Source organism: Pseudorasbora parva, chromosome 20 (genome assembly GCF_024679245.1).
Source record: "Pseudorasbora parva isolate DD20220531a chromosome 20, ASM2467924v1, whole genome shotgun sequence".
NCBI classification, from domain to species: Eukaryota; Metazoa; Chordata; class Actinopteri; order Cypriniformes; family Gobionidae; genus Pseudorasbora; species Pseudorasbora parva.
In genome coordinates, this window is record NC_090191.1 from 32,441,994 (window position 1) to 32,459,696 (window position 17,703).

At 36.7% G+C, this 17,703-nt stretch overlaps 1 protein-coding gene across 2 annotated transcripts in view; it reads right to left on the reverse strand.

Moving 5' to 3' along the window:
* Positions 1–17,703, reverse strand: part of wif1 (wnt inhibitory factor 1) — a 20,157-nt gene continuing 2,454 nt past the window's right edge. Inside the window, exons 2-11 of one of the 2 annotated variants that reach the window (XM_067427065.1) lie at positions 17,156–17,233; positions 16,848–16,987; positions 14,174–14,282; positions 13,794–13,934; positions 9,690–9,785; positions 8,653–8,748; positions 6,121–6,216; positions 3,181–3,276; positions 2,858–2,953; positions 1–792 (exon numbers count right to left, since the gene is read on the reverse strand). In XM_067427065.1, the coding sequence (XP_067283166.1) occupies positions 662–792; positions 2,858–2,953; positions 3,181–3,276; positions 6,121–6,216; positions 8,653–8,748; positions 9,690–9,785; positions 13,794–13,934; positions 14,174–14,282; positions 16,848–16,987; positions 17,156–17,225 (1,071 nt within the window). In that variant the 5' untranslated portion in view covers positions 17,226–17,233 and the 3' untranslated portion in view covers positions 1–661. Of the gene's footprint in view, positions 793–2,857; positions 2,954–3,180; positions 3,277–6,120; positions 6,217–8,652; positions 8,749–9,689; positions 9,786–13,793; positions 13,935–14,173; positions 14,283–16,847; positions 16,988–17,155; positions 17,416–17,703 lie in introns of those variants that run through there. The other variant, XM_067427064.1, reaches the window with a different exon arrangement.

Sequence of the window (17,703 nt, forward strand, 5' to 3'; positions counted from 1 at the left end):
AGTCACATGAAAAATGAAGACTTTTTTGGCTTAATGTTTATGACATTACAAGCAGCTTATGGGCATTATTATACATAAGTATGGAAACTTCAAGCATACACTTAAAGACTATCTAACCATATCTAAATATATATCTATATATTTCAATTTTCCATAACATGAATAGGATACATATTACTTATACAAGTACTTGTTGGAGAATCTAATACACAAGTGTGATTTGTATGAAAAAGAATGTTAACCAACCTCGAGCACAAGCAAAACACAGCAATTACCATCCCATGAAAAGCTGGATCCACACCCGGAAGTTCTCGGATCGTAACGTACACTTCTCAAAGTGATTCAGCGCCACATCTGAAGCTAAACCGCAGGGCTATGCACAACCATCACAGACGCTCGCCACAACCATGTGACTCACTCCCCTCTCGGTTGACGCAGGACAGAAGCTCGATGAAGGGTGACTGTGGGAGATATTATATCAAAGGCGCTAGTGTGGTAAAATAAGACACTGTGACTGTCCTACAAAAACAAGTCTCGCTCTGAGAAAGCAGCAGTCCAGCTTTGGGAGTGTCTCGATGTGGAGCGGAAGAGGATGATGAAAGCTTTGTTCTGGGAAAGGCGATGTTGAAATGGAGGGGCCGTCGGCCCAAAATTTGGAGGCTTAAACCACGTAGTTGGTCTCAGAGGGCTGACTGGATTCGGGTGCTTCCTTTGTGTCCTTCGTAGCTGCGGGCTGTGGCTTGAGCTTGGTACCAGAGACCCGCTGGCTGTTGGAGACTCCTCCACGAAATCCTGAAGGAAGAGAGCATTAAGTAGTGTGTTGAACAGCATTTATGACTATGAATCAAGCCGTTTTTTGCCAGGGTTTCAGTTCAAATTGAACAAATTTTGGTATATTTGCTATAAAACTGTGTTCACACTTGTAGTTCAGGTCGTACGGTCAGGACAATAAAAAGAACATTTAGTCCTAGTCTGCTTAGTGTTCATATTGGCATTTTAGCACCAAACCTAAAGATACCAAAGCTTAAGGTTTTGGGATTTATACACTTGATTTGTCTGCTTTTATTACGTATATTTTATGACAGCAGATACTGAACATCCAAAGAAGTGTAGTGTGCTGGGATAAATGCGCTCGTTGTGTGTGCATAGCCTACATTTGTTGCTATTTGACCAGCTGAGAACTCGTGAAGAGCTTGTAAAATGTGAAAAGGAGTCAAAACAGCATACAGGAATCCCTCCGTCACACACACAAACAAAGATCTGCTGCGAGGATCTTGTGATATCACATCCTGTTTCTTGTTCGCTTACATGTCTTTAGTCCGTGTTGCGTTCATATATTATTCGAACCACATCAGAGTTTGTTTGGAAGCGGACCAAGAACCATCTTTTCAGTGGTCTCGGTTCGCTCTATTGGTGCAGCGTTCACACTTATTCAAATGAACCACACTAACAGAGCAATCGCGCAAGGGTTCGTTTTAATCGAACCAAACCTGCCAAGTGTGAACACACACTTATTGAGCTTCGTAGGGAAAAGAAGAAAAGTGGTAAAAAAAAAAATTAAACAATGGTTAAATGGCATTATATTAACTAAATGCAAGAGGGTAATACAAACACCGTTTCAGTACCACGGTCTATATAAATAACAAAATATTAAAATAATTAATAAAAATAAGACATTTTGACAGTACTGCAAAAACTTTTTTTGCCAGGGGTTTAGTTTAAATGGTGCAAACTAAAGACCTCCATTCATCTTTGGAACACAAATGAAGATATTTTTGTTGAAATCCAATTGGTCAGAAAGGCTTTTTATTGACACCAATGTCATTTCCTCTCTCAAGTATAACGACTTATATAGTGATGGGCCGATTTCAAAACAAAGTTTCGAACCGTTATGAATCAGTGTATCGATTCATGATTCAGATCGCATGTCAAACCGCCAAACTGCTGAAATCACGTGACATCGGCGATCTGAATCATGAATCGATACACTGATTCATAACGGTTCGAAACTTTGTTTTGAAATCGGCCCATCACTATATAAAGTCCTTATTTGTTTTTGTTTTTTTGCGCACAAAAATATTCTCGTCTCTTCATAAATTTTTGTAGAGCCACTGTAGTGAGATGGACTTTGTAACGACGTCTTTAGTGCCTTTATGGGTCTTGAGAGAGAAAATGACATTGGTGTCAATGAAGGCCTTTCTGAGCCAGTCTGAGTTCAACAAAAATATCTTCATTTGTGCTCTGAAGATGAACGGTCTTACAGGTGTCGAACGACATTAGGGTAAGTAATTAATGACAGAATTTTCATTTTTGGGTGAACTAACCCTTTAATAAAAATCCAGCTGTTCAGTGCATTAACTCATGTTAACAAGATTTTAATAATGCATTAGTAAATGTTGAAATTAACATGAACAAAGATAAATAAATGATTACTGCAGTTCGTTATTAGTTCATGTTAACTATTGTAGTTAACTAATGAACCTTATTGTAAAGTGTTACCGTATTTTTTTATTTTATTTTCAATTCGTCTTTTGAATCAAGTTTACACAAAAGCTTTTCTGTTTTTTTCCTACATTTACATATTTAGTCATTATGTTTAGTAATACATGTTTTAGTAATTTTAGGGCTGCAAAAGATCATTTAGAATTTCATTTTAGTTTGTGTAAACAATGATAGCATTGCACTCCATGGTACCAGCAAGAACATAATTTGCCCAGAAATCTATGGTATTATGGTAATATGTCTAAAAATCCATGCTAATACCATGACATTACAGCGGATTTCTTGCACAAATCCATTTCCAGGTGGCAATTAGTAACTTGGCCTTGAGAATGAGGGATGTGGGATGTTGTCTTACTCTTATTGCAGTGACGTCCATGCCAGCCGTCCCTGCACTGGCACCTGTTGGGCTCCACACAGGTCCCGTGTGCTCCACAGCTGGGCTCGCAGACAGCTGCACACACGTATACACATACACAGAGACGCAGTGTTTAGTCTTACAAATGTATCATGTGCTGTTCAGAAAGCCTGCAGCCAGAGTGGAAAATTTAAGGTGCAATCAAGCACCGGCGGTTCATTTTTACCCTGCGTGAGCAAAGCGCATAGAGCAATGCTGCAGTGGAACATGTGCTTTTGATCAAACATGTCCACAGTTCTTCTGCCAAGTTGAGATAATCTTACCTTTGGAGCACAGATCGCCATGGTAGCCTTTGCTGCACTTGCATTTGTTCTTCCCCGTGCATTTGCCTCCATTTCTGCAAGGCTGTCGACATTTACCTGCAGACGACAAATCGCAAACTGCATTATCGCAATCCCTAAATGCAAAAAAATAACAGACTGCAAAAATAGAGGGTGAGGTTTCGCATGCTCTACAGAAATGTCTTTTCAGATAATATATTATGCCGAGATCATCTTGTCAAAGAACTCTTAATTAATTTATAACATTTTAAAGCGGTAAATCAAAATTGTTGATGCACATATAGCAACATCAAATTGATAATAACACTTAATTAATTTTTTCCATTCAGTTTTAATAAAAGTATGGGAATTACACTGCAAAACAATAACATTTTAAACATAAAATTAAAAAAAATTGAGACGGGGGATGTTAAATATACTTCTCAGCAGTGTAAACAAATTGGAGAACCTTAATGTTATATATTTAACAGTTATATTTATATTTTTCAGCATACAACAAGGTTATTTATTTTGCCAATGGGGTTTTACAAAATTTATTTTATTATTTATGCCATTAGAGTTTTATTCATATGTAAACAAGCTGCAGTAACTGATCTTGCATTAAGGATGTTTATATATTTGTTACTGGAAATTCTGACAAAAACATTGAGAATTTGTAAGAACAGCCAACATTCGATGTAAAGCGAATGAGGCTTAAAATAAAAGGAAAATTTAACCCTTTTAAAAAACAAAAGTGGGTTGCATAGGAGAACAGATCCTCTTACACCTACATATTTGATCAAGTTTGACTGAATTTCAGCGGCTTCTTTGTTCCTTGACAAATCGGCGAAATCCATACCCATGAATCTAGACAGAGAGGGGGGCGTCTTTACACAACATGACCTCAACGTTTATGCCACAGCTAGTTTTGACAGAGAACATGATCCATACGGCAGTGGATCAGATGGCAACAACTGGCTTAATGCTGTAAAAATGTTACGGAAAAGTTTCTTCAATATTTTCTCTTCCCTCCCTTTTCAGACCAAACACCCCTGAATACTGCAGAACTTCCTGCCTTTCAACAGGAAAGGATGACATTTGGGGTCAAAGTAGAGTTGTTTAAACACCAATGAACTACAGTAGACTACAGACCTTTGAAGCAAAGCATATATATATCATTTGGGATCGTTAAGTCTCTTATGCTCACCAAGGCTGCATTTATTTGATTCAAAATAAAAACAAACAGTAATATTGTGAAATATTATTACAATATAAAATAACAGTTTTCTATTTGAATATATTTTAAAATATAAATCCTTTCTGTGATTCAAATCAGAATTTTCAGCATCACTACTCCAGTCTTCAGTGTCACATGATCCTTCAGAAATCAGTCCAATATGCTAATTTGTTGCTCAAGAAACGTTTTAGATTATTATCAATGTTGAAAATGGATTCTGTGATTAATAGAAAGTCCAAAAGAACAGCATTTATCTCAAATATAATTTTTGTAATGTTATAAATGTCTTTACTGTCACTTTTGATCAACTAAACGCATCCTTGCTGAATAAAAGGATTAATTTATTTCCCCCCCAAAAAACAAAAAAACTTACTGACACCAAACTTTTGAACGGTATTGTATAATGTTACAAAAGCTTTCTATTTCAGACAAATGCTGTTCATGAACGTTCTAGTCATCAAGGAATACTGAGAAAAAAAGTGTGTATATATTATCAATCAATAGATCAACAATAATAATAATAAAAAATGTTGCAGCAAATCAGCATATTGGACTGATTTCTGAAGGTTCATGTGACTAACTAGTAACATGTGAAAATTCTGATTTGCATCACAGGAATAAATTACAACTTAAAACATATTCAAACAGAAAACAGTTATTTTACATTGTAATAATAATTCACCATATTACTGTTTAAATAAATACAGCCTGAATAGCAGGTGAGCAGAAGAGACTTATTTTAAAAGCATAACAAATCTTACAGACCCCAAAGCATTTTAACGGCAGTTATTATATATAGAGTTTTTAAAAGGGGAGGGGAAAAAAAGCTTAATTTCTGTTTCAGAAACCAGGGCCTAAGATAAAATGCCACACTGCTTGAGTGCATGTGAGCTCATGAGGTTGTTATTAGTGAATAGGGTGACAACACAACTGCATTACATCCTGTGTTTGCCCAAGTAGGTGCCGGCTCATTTACCACTAATGTGAGAACACACTTCACTTAGGAAGTTTACTTGGAGACCTGCTCTGAGGGCAATTTGTGGAAGTGAGCCTATTACTACCAAAGAAAAACAACACAGCTTTCCCTTTGAAAGATGATTATAAAAATATAACTGCCAGTTAACACCTTAGGTTATAAGTTAATAGAGCTGTTTAGTTAGTAGTCCAGAAACTCAGAAGAGTATTAGCCTATTAGCCAAACCAAATTCTGTAGTTTTCCATTTGAATATTAAAAAAAAAAAAAAACTTTATTCCTGTGATGCCAAAGCTCCAGTCCACTTGATTTCTAGCTTGATATTTTTGTGGAAACCATGACACATGTTTTTCAGTATTCAATAGAAAGCTAGAAAATAGCATTTATATGAAAATGAAATATTTTGTAACATTATTATTGTGTTTACTGTCACTTTTGATCAATTTAATGCATCCTTGCTAAATAAAATGATTGATTTACTTATTAAAAATCATACAGACCCGAAACCTTTGAGTTTAAAGACCGGTACCATGATTCATCAAGCACATAAAACCACACCCTAAAGTAGTTGCAGTCCTTATTTTTACAACTTTATTTCTTCTAGAACCCATCTGAAAGTCCTTAGGGTTAGCCAACAAGTTGGCATTTGTTTGTTTTTGTTTGGATCATTTTTAATTTGTTGTTACTGTGGTCTGACTGTAGTGTGGATGAAGAAGCGTGTATCTTAACTCACTGAGCTCACAGCGGCTCCCCTCAAAGCCGACAGCACAGACGCATTTGCCAGGATGGAAACACGTCCCTCCATTCAAACAGGTGGTGCTGCAGTTAGCTGTTAATGCATAAACAACAAGGCATGAACATGTCACAAACTACAAAGAGAAATAACACGCAAACAATTTGTGCTTTTCATTATTTATCTAACGGTTTGGTAGATCATGTTTCATGGTTTTGGCCTTTTGATCTTAATCCTTTAAGAACAGCTGTCAAATTAAAATATGTCGAGACTGTGATCAGAATTTCTTGCTTACCGAAAATAACAAGTCTAGACAATTTCCTGTCTGGTTATTGGTTAATTAGTCAGGTTAAGTCATTGACCCATGTATTTAAAGCCTTCCTGTGTTCCTTGTTCTTTTTTGTGTACAGTATGTACTCTTTTATAGCATGTTCCCGTCCTGTCAAGACTTCTCTCCTGTTGAGTATTGATTTATGGCTTGTTTCATTATTTAAAGTGCCCCTATTTTACTTTTTCAGATTTTGCAAAGTTTCAAAACATTTTCAAATTTGCAAAGTTTCAAAGATCAAAGTTCATGATGAATGGAGTTTATTCATGACCACCCTCAAAGAGTTTTAACATGTTATTCAATACAGCAATGTTAATGTTTTGGGACTTGACAGACCAGGGGCCAGATTTACTAAAAGCTTGTGCCAGCACAAACCCTCTTTTGGCATTAAAAACCTTGCCATCAGGATTTATTAAAGTCACGCAGTGGAGAAAAAAAAGCGCTGAAAAGGAGTGGACAGATATTTTTGCATCTGACCTTATTGCATATGCATTTGTGGGAGTTTCCCTTTCAGATGCAAAATGTTTGCGAGGCGAGCATTTAAATGAAACATGCAATAAAAAAAAGCATGTCTTAAACCAGATGCTAACTGGTAGATTGCGTTGGTCATTATGGAAATGATCCGGCTGCGTCTGTGTTCTTTCATTTGTACACCGTCAGTAGATCACGCGTTGAACTTTCCACTTCAATCGTCACTTGTTTTTAAATGCGCTCTTATGCCAATTTGCCCTTTTTAGTAAATCTGCCCCAATATCTGCTACACTGCAGCAGAGTAAGTATGGACTTTCTATTGGCAATAGATACACGGACACGCTGCTATTTATTGGGTAACACAATTAACAGACATACATAAATCGCCTAGTAAATCTAGCCAGGTGGAGCTGGGGGAGGTGGAGGGTTTTAGAGGAACTCTAATAATGCACTGCATGACTTGCCAACGCTGAACCAGACTATTTAAATGTTGAACAAGCAATCTCATTATATAATACCAGCCTATGGTCTTCATTGGCTGCCTGTGAGCAATGTCTACTTTGACCTACCCTTAAACACTGTAGTTGTAGCTACACAAACGGAAGAGTTTGTGTTGTCGACATTGTGCTGCAAAAGCATATTCAATTTGCATGCACTTCCAAGAATAAGGACTCTGGCTTGAATTGACAATGTAAAGCTGAAGCCATCGTTACGGTCCGTATTACTGTGTATACAAGAACTGAGAAAGCTGTTGGATCTAAAGGTCAGATATAGTAATGGCCGTTTCATTTCCAACAAACACTCCAATCAGAACAGACCAATAAGAGCAAAGTAGGCTCTCGGAAATGAGGGGGTTAGAGAGGCTGAATCCTTGATCAAACCGTTTCAAAAAGAGGTGATGCTGCTATTTTCATAATGTCAAAATTAAAGTGTTTTTTGACCTTGGATGCAATTAAACCTATTTTTTAACAAAAGTGTGAGCCTTTAAAATAGCATTTTAAAATAGCATATATATATATGTACAAGTATGTATGTTTTATGCAAATGTATGTTTATTATTAGTGAAACCATACTTATTAAATAATAATCAATAATACAGCATGAAGACTAGACATGTGTCAAAGGTCATAGATGTTTATCAGTCTTCTTCATGTCACTTCTTCATGTCTCTTAAGCCTAAGCAAAAAAATTAAGAATAAGCAGTGATTTCTATCATTTTAAGAATATAATTAAAAGGGAGTTTTTACACTGGAAGTTTAATTCAGAACAGGGCACAGTTCGTATGAAAAACTGGTAATCTGAAAGCTTTCATACAGACCTGGAGCGCACCAGTACCACAACATACCTGGAGGATGTCCATAGTCCACCAGTAGGTATATAGAGTGGCCCTATTAAACTGCCGGTATTTTGTGTGTGTGTGTGTGTGTGTGTGTGTGTGTGTGTGTCCACGATTCATGCAAACAGTGTGAGAAACACAGACTTGGGAGTGCTCTTAAAAAGTAATTGTAATTGTAATGTAATCTGTTGCTTATTGTAATGTATTTAGTTCAATAAAACATTGAACTATATTATATATTGAACTTTATTATATATATATATATATATATATATATATATATATATATATATATATATATATATATATATATATATATATATATATATATATATATATATATATAATAAAGCTGGCATAATATAGAACAATAATGGATGATATGCAGGAAACCAACCTCTCTCACAGCTGGGTCCAAAGTAGCCCGGAGGACATATACACACACCTGGGCTCATACACAGGCCACCATTCAGACATCTTGGAGAGCACAGGGCTAAAAATGAGGAAAAGAGGATTTTGTTTGTTTGTATTATACCTAATATACCTTAATATTTCACAGAGCTTCCAGGCTGAAATATTAATGTTTTAGTATTAAATGAAAAACAAACAAGTTAAAATTCTTGCTGCTGCTGTTGTTCGGCCTGCAGGTTTTCTTGATATGCAATGCACAGAACTTTGTGGTTTTGGCAGCGATGCAGACAAAAACAAATCAGCCAAAAGCTGTTGGATGAAAGTTGTTTTGTGGAAGCGGTTTAGGTACAAACATAGCAGAGCTACAATGAGAATATTGAACACATTTTCAGCATCTAATGGAAGTCTTTTTGTTTTTTTGTAAACCGCTCTTTAAAGTTATAAATAGATAAAAAACACATGTTTGTGCCTTCCAACCTGCTGGGTCATTTTTTTTTCAGAAACCTTTTAGAATACATGCATGCTCCATTCTCTCATATAAACTAGTACATAGCAGGCTTAACCGCGCTTTGTAATTTGCACAAGGCATTTTGGGACGTGATGCCCTGAGGTTGAGTATAATCATCATCATAATAAACTATATGCACTTGTTTGTTTCCAAAGGAAGCTTGTCTTTCTGAGAAAAGAGTCTTGTAGTATACACTTCTCTTTTTCTTTTTTTAAATAAAGTTATTATTTGGCTTTGTCAGAAGACGTTTTACGACAAGGTTCTACATCTGTTGTTGATGGATTTGTTCTGTTGCAGGTAGCCTATGAGACACTTTATATTTATATTAAATATTATATTATAAATTATTAAACAAATTATAACATTTAAATACAAAATAAATAATTATGTTTTATACATTTTTATGTTTAATGTTTCTATTATACATTTAAAAAAAATGAAATGTAGTAAAGTACACTGTCAGTAACCTGCATACTGACTTTGATTTGATGGTGGGCCTATATAAATATGGTTACCTTTCTCACAGTGCACCCCATAAAACCCATCCTGACACTCGCAGACCTGCCTTTCATTGCAGTATCCTCCATTGCGACAACCACCGGGGCACTTTGCTTCAGAAAGAGGAGACAAGACATAAATGGTGAGAACATTTCCTCTTTTTTCTTTTTTTTTTTAAATCTTCACCATAACGTACTCCCTTCCTATACCACTTCAAGGACATCAGATTCCAAGAGAAGTTGAAAGGCCAGTGAATTCAATAACAGTACTGACACCAGCATATAAAAGGAGGGAAATAGCTTTGAGGTAAAACCACAATGTCAACAACTCTGTCAAACACAATGTGGCCCCATATGCTGTTACAGAAATGTTTCACATTAGTTCACAACCATCTTTAAGGATCTTTAAGTATTATGTAGATTAGTGTGCTTTCTGTCATCATTAACTCTCTGTGCGTTTTGAGACACATGACATTCTTTTCTCTGTGAAAAACTAAATGAGAAGTTTAGCAGAATGCCCAAGCTGCTATTTTCTTTACAATGAAAGTGAATGGGGACCAAGGCTGTCAAGCTGGATTTTCAGTGAATAATGTCTTATATTTGGGTCTGTTCTTCATACAAAGACTCAAAACAACTTGGAATATAGCACACAATTCATACTGACCACATGCATACTAAGCTTTTTACACTGTTAAAGACTTGGATTCCCATCCTAAACACGGACAAAGTTTCAAAAAATAAGTTGGACGTTTGAGTATTTCTGTGTTAAAAATACTCCTTCTGGTTTCTCACAAGTTTCGGAGAGTTTTTTTCGAGTGTATGGGTCCACTTGAAGTCAACAGGGCGGAATTTCCTTGTAAGGGCCGTTTGGGCTCTTCTCCCGGAAGGGTGCGCACACGACCAGAGCGAGAAAGCAAATACACACCCATAAACACTGCTCTATCTGCTGTCACAGGACTTCACCAAATTAGCAATGTCACCAAAGAAGTGTGTTTTTGACGGAGCGGTCCTTACGATAAAGGTTCACGGTCGTGCTTTGGAAGCAGGCGGTGAGTAAAACTGCTTCAAATGTCTATGTTGTTGGCTATCGTTGTGTAAGTAAACATCAGTAAACGACACGATCGTGTATAACGTTAGTTAATTTATCAATGGAGCATGCAATCTATGGTGTGTGTTTAAATACATTTGTTTAGCTGACCACTATATGTGTCTGTTTGTTTATTGTAAAATCACCCTAAACATAAAGCTAGGGTATGTTCTCGCAAAGCGTGCTTCTTCATTGAAATGCGCTACTCCATTCTTGTTCTATGTATAACGTTACACTAGTCTGACGTGCAAAACCGTTTGGCTTGCTACTGCTAAGGTTTAGTCGCATACAATAGTCCATAAACCGAATCATGTCCTCATAGACTGCGAGTAAACACACACAAATGTTGACAGGCCACTAAATACAGTACATACCACAGAGACGGACGTCCTGCTGTTACTGCTGCTCCTGTTTAATTTATTTCAGCCTCCGAATCTGATTCTGGATCATTAATGTATGGCTGAATCTGATTGATAGCCATGGTTTATTAGGGTAACGTTTTCTTTTCCACGCTTGAGGATGTCAGCTTTCAGACGCTCTCATGCAATAGCTGCGCGCACTCGTGATTCTTTAGCTCCGCCCACACGATAACGCCTCCATCCGTTTTTTCCGGAAAGACTCGGTACAGCCTATATTTCTTTTATAAATATAATGAAACTAAAGACTTTTCGGAGCTATGAAGGATGCAGTACTACTCTATAGGTACTCAAGACTGACATGAGATTGACTGAAACTGAGTGTTCACCCCTCCTTTAAGTCAAGTTTTACAGTAAAACCCCAAAAGTTCCTGAACTTTGAAAAAGTACTACCTCGTGAGCAGGTACATTTTTACCCAAAACGCCATTTAGACCCTGGTCCCTGTGGTTAAAAACACACAAATATTACCCCAAAGTCCCTAGTTCCAGTGGAAAGTTCCTGCGGTGAAAACACAGCTAGTGATGAACAGGAAAGAATGCAAAGAGACCTTAATCCTCCTGTAAAGCATCTCTAAAAAGGCAATAATTATTCAGGTGAAATCAGTTCAGTCTTCATTCATCCTGGCTCAATAACTGTAAAGTTCATCAATTATGATCAGTTCATCAACAATGCTGAATATAAAGTGTTCCCTTTAGTCTACTCCCCTAGTCTTGGTCAACATTCATTTTCACTATATGGAAAAGAGCAGCTTGGACATTCTGCTAAACATCTCCTTTTGTGTTTCACAGTGGGGGAAAGTCATACAAGTTTAAAATGACAAAGGGGTGGAAAAATGATGACAAAATATGATTTATTGGTTCAACTAACCTTTTTAAGGTTTGTTCAATGCAACATCCATGAAGATATGTTTACGTCAGCTTTAAGAAACATGAAACGAAGCGTCCAATATTGTTAATACCGGTCCTCAAAAAAAGGGGGAAACTTGAGTGTTAATCTATATCAACTTTGTCAATGTCATTTTGTCCTGTGGGTGAAATTCAAGCAGCCAGACTTTAAAAAAACAACTTGTGAGTACTAGTCATTAAGGCACCCTCAGCTGTCACTAGGAAACACTTTGCTTCCTCCCTGCGGGGTGGCTTCAGACAGATGGACCATTTGATCTGTGAAGTCTACACGCCGAATGGAGAGGGGTGGAGAAGGGTGTGTAGGGGAATGCAACACCGTGAGGTTAGTGTGTGTGAGAAGGGAGGGGGGATCAGAGAAAAACATAACACGCTCATTCTAAAGGGCTGCAGCTGGTAGGATTCACATGACCTCATGAGCCAGCGATGGCTTTGTGGGTGAGGTTGAGAGTCACCCATACCATGATCACCGCTTCTCTTACCAAATGCACTTAAAGAGGGGCGAGAGGAAGAGGAGACAAATCCTGCTCAAAATCATAAATAAGATCTCTTTAATAATTGTTTGTACCAGAGCAAATGGAAACTTCCACCTAAGTCTCCAGGTTACTCTATTGAAAAAAAAGAAAAACTTCTCGCATAGACTACCGTTCAAAAGTTTTAGGTCAGTAAGATTATCTGAATGTTTTTAATGTTCAGCAAGGCTATAATATTGTGATTTCTATTTTCATCTTCAGCGTCTCGTTCAGGAATCATACTAATATGCTGATTTAGCGCTCAAGAAACATGTCTTATTAATATCAGTGTTGAAAAACGCTTAACATTTTTGTGGAAAATGTGCTAAAAAAGTAATAATTCTGAATTCTTTGATGAATTGAAGATTTAAAAAGCAGCATTTATTTGAAATAGAAAGCTTTTGTAACATTGTCTGTACTATGTATTTTGTTCATTTTAATGCATCCTTGCTGAATAAAATATTAATTTATTTCAAAAACGAATCTTACTGCCCCCAAACTTGTGAATAGCCATATCCAGATCTCAATAAAGTCTTATTTTAGGAATAAATTTGCATCTTTTAACATCAAAGTTTCGGTATCTGATCAGGTATTTACATTCCCATCACAATCTCTCAGTCATTAAAGGGTTAGTTCACCCAAAAATGAAACTGATGTCATTAATGACTCCCCCTAATGTCGTTCCACACCCGTAAGACCTCCGTTCATCTTCAGAACACAGTTTAAGATATTTTATATTTAGTCCGGGAGCGTATGTAAGTGTATGCACACTATACTGTCCATGAACCGTTATGAATCAGCGGATTGATTCATGATTCGGATCGCCAATGTCACGTGATTTCCGCAGTTTGACACGTGATCCGAATCATGATCAATACGCTGATTCATGACCGTTTGAATCTTTATTTGAGGTTTGAAAACAAACTTGGAAGAGAAGATGATGCTGAATAAAGTCGTAGTTTTTGTTATTTTTGGACCAAAATATATTTTCGATGCTTCAAGAGATGATGTTTTTATTACCTTTCTGGACATGGACAGTAAATGCTCTCGGACTAAATATAAAATATCTTAAACTGTGTTCTGAAGATGAACGGAGGTCGACATTGTGGAACGACATTAGGGTGATTTATTAATAACATAAATTTCATTTTTGGGTGAACTAACCCTTTAAGTGCATCAACATCTACAAAGTTTGAAAGCTCACCTCTCTGGCATGTTTTGAAGAAGATGGCATTGTGAGGCGTCCTCAGGATGATGTTTCCTCCAGCATCCATCACCAGGATGGTCACCTCGAATGCTGCAACTCCGTCCTGGTCACCTCGGCATGGGAAGCCCACCTGAATCACTGAGTACACAAAACCGCTTTTGATTCGTTAACATTAAGCATCCATCTACCATAAGTCTCATGGCTTATGATGATCATCTACTAGATATGATTTTAAGAATAATCATTGTTATTCTACTATTCCGCCAGTTTATTATCAAAACTTGTGCTAAGAGGGAAAACTATAATCACAACAACAGTGAAATAAATAAAGAAATAAAATACAAATAAACATATATTAGAATAAAATAAAATCACACCAGAAGCTTTGTGTGGGACTGATCCCAAAAGAGGTACGTTGACAGTAGGTTCATCCATAATGTCTTTATCCAGTGAACGCAGAGTCTGAAACTCATAGAAGTACTCTGCCTGAAGAAAAACAAAAGATAAACAGAGGTGCACTTTGTTTTAGATGTCAAAAACATTCAAAGAAGCAGTGTAGATTTGCATAAAAAGGGGCATTTGGGACAATAGCACAAAAAAAGGTTGCATGTGGTTCATGACAGGAGCACATATACATCTGTAAAGACTAAAAAGAGGTTTTCCGGGTATCCTTAAGTTTGCACGGCAATCAATTTCCTCCACTCTCTGACTAATGACCTCAACTCTTTGAGAATTACACACTTGTGAGGACAGCCGTGATGGCAAGGCCAAACATGCGCTGCAAAAACAGCAGATGAAAGCGAGGTAGACGGCTCTTTTTTCCCTTTCTTTTTTTCTCTGGTCTCTAGATTTCAGAGTGTAAAAGCTGGGCAGCGTTTGATGAAGGCAAAAGTACACAAGCTGTGTGGAGAGCTTTGCTAATCCTACAGCTGAATGGTAATAACCAACACAGATAACTCTCGCCGCCAGCCTTTTATGCCGGAGACCTTTGTTCTAAAGCCTCAGCGGCCGTCTTTGAAGCTAACGGGGGCCAGGACAGAGTGGGCCCTCTCTTTTTCCTCCGTATCCCTCCCCTTGCTATTTTAATTTCTCCCTCTTGCTTCTCTTTCGTCAAGTCAACATGCCATTCACAGATTATGATCCTGGTGTGCAAAGATAGATCATTTGTGAAAAGAGATTCCTGTACATCCCCTCACCCCAAAGGCTGTTTAGGTACATACATACAAAGTTGTGAATGAAGCTGTGGTGAGTGCAAGAGCATCTAGTTTTACACTTAGTTTTACATTATTTATTTACGAGGAACACAACAAGTGATTTGTTTTAAAGGCAAGTGCTACTAATAGCATCAACATTTTAATAAACTGACATTTAAATGAAAAATTGGCACATGCGCTATGTTATTTTAAGTTGCTAATGTTATTCATGATATTACAATGCATTTTTTGCTTTGATTTTTAGAGTTGCGATTTATATGCACATTTTATATAACTTTTTTTCATTGCTGTTGTCACCTTATTAGGATTTGTAAGGCAATATTCTTAGTAAAACTGCTTTGGAAAGCTGTGAAACGTGAAGTGTGATACAAATAAATTTGAATTGATTAAAAAAAATATTTTAGTGGGTAGAAAAAGTTTAATTAAAATAAATGCAATAAAAATAAACGTCCATTTAAAAGCTAGTGTTTTCGTTTAATTATAATATTTTATGTAGCTTATATTATTATGCCTTATAACTTAAAAATAAAATATATATGAAAAAATATTAAGTTTTAAAATCTTATCTGAAAGATTTCTTTACTGATTAGTCACGTAGTTTGTGATCAATACCAGATTGATATATTGCTATTACTATTAAACTTTTGTGGGAAAAGCTCTGCAGAGTTAAAAAAAAAAAAAAAAAAACTTTTGCCACTGTTTCTGCCAAAACCATAACGAATTACAAAGAGGATCAACAAGCAATAACAACACAACAAAGTGATTCTAAATGAAGTTTCGTTGTGAAATATAGCGCGGGCTCTGGCACGCGTGCTCTGCTCTGCACTCAGTGTAGGCTACTCTACTGATGACGACCCAGATGTTTGGCACATGCATGAGGAGGCGCGCTCACGCGGCGGGCCCGCGCTTTGATCCGCGTGCAGCTTTACAACACCAACATGTAAAATACCACAAGAATCGAACTGACCCTTTCAAATGTGGTCAATATGTCACAGATTCACTTTACTAGATTGAAGTGCCAAAATATTTTCCCGTTAAAAAACGGTAATACTTTCCAATAAGTTTTCGTTAGTTAAACATTAGTTAATAGCTATTAACTAACATGAACTAACCACGAGTAATACATTTTTTACTGTAGCCTATGCAGCAAAAAAATGCAGCTGTTCATTTTTTGTTTATGTTAGTTCATGGTGCATTAACTAAATTTTAATAAAGTATTAGTAAATGTTGAAATTGACATTAAAATAAATAAATAAATGCTTTATAAGTGCAGTTCATTATTAGGTCATGTTGACTAATGCAGTTAACTAATGAACCTTATTGTAAAGTGTTACCAAAAATAACTCTTATAAAATAATAAAAATAGGCTACAGAAGCAAAACTACATAAGATTAGCTTTCAAAGAAAATATGAATGAATTATTTTACGGATTCATTTTCTACAAAGTAATTTTGTAGGATATTTAGTTTTTTATTATTTTTTATAGCGGCTACATGAAAACAGGAAAATACTAAGAAATTTCACAGTAATAGCCTAAATATGCTATAATAATAACAATAATAATAGTAATAATAATAATAATAATAATAATAATAATAATAATAATAATAGCATACACATTGTAGATAAATAAAATAATGTTCAAGAGTACCACGTAGCATTTGTAAACGAAAAACCAACTTAATTCAGTAATTCTGTTTCTCAAGTCAAATCAATTTGTTTTAAAGATGTTTACATATTTTTAATGGGGAAAATAAGGCACCAAGATCAGGATTTGACATGCGTCACTGGTTAATATCATGCCCGATTTTTGGAGTAAAGGTGTAGACTACAGTACCTGATCAGTGGCCTGCCAGGTGAAGTTCACGTGGTGGATATTGACAGGTATTGCTGGCATTCGCTGCTGTGCTTTCCTGAAGTCGTGTGTGAATGGGGCCATTTTGCTCTCGGAAACTATTAAAATATCCTCCTCAAAACCTGTTGGATAAAGCATTGAGCATTCACAAGCTTCTCATATCTAAAAAAAAAAAAAAAAAACCCTAACATTTCAGTTCAATTCGTATAGCCTACGTACACTTGCTTGGTTTACATTTGGGCTCTAATAACATTGGCGCGCCGCAACAGAAACCACGCAAAACACATTACCAATTAATATTCTTGCTTGATTGGCATCAATCCACATGTACATGCTTCCTTGCTCCTGGGCAGCTTCCATTAGAGCCCCTAAAAGCAGAAGAAAACACGTTTTAAGGTGTAGCTGAACAGCAGGCGTCCTGAAAGCCATCCCTCGGTTTATTTAAAGTGAAATTCCCGGTTTGCTGGCTCTCCCCTCTCGCTCCAATCCAGTGCACTAAATGTGTCTCGAGCGACTCTTCAATTGACAGAATGATTCGCGAGGACTGTTCCGCGAGCTACTTGTACGCAGCAGGAGTTGCAATTCACAGATGCCGCCACGAGGTGGCGTAGTGTAATAGATGCTTTTTTCATTATTCAATTTTACACACACACACACACACACACACACACACACACACACACACACACACACACACACACACACACACACACACACACACACACACATATGTTGGTCTATGTGGTTTACAGGGACTCTCCATAGGCATAATGGTTTTTATACTGTACAAACCGTATTTTCTATCCCCCTACTCTGCCCCTACCCCTAAACCTACCCA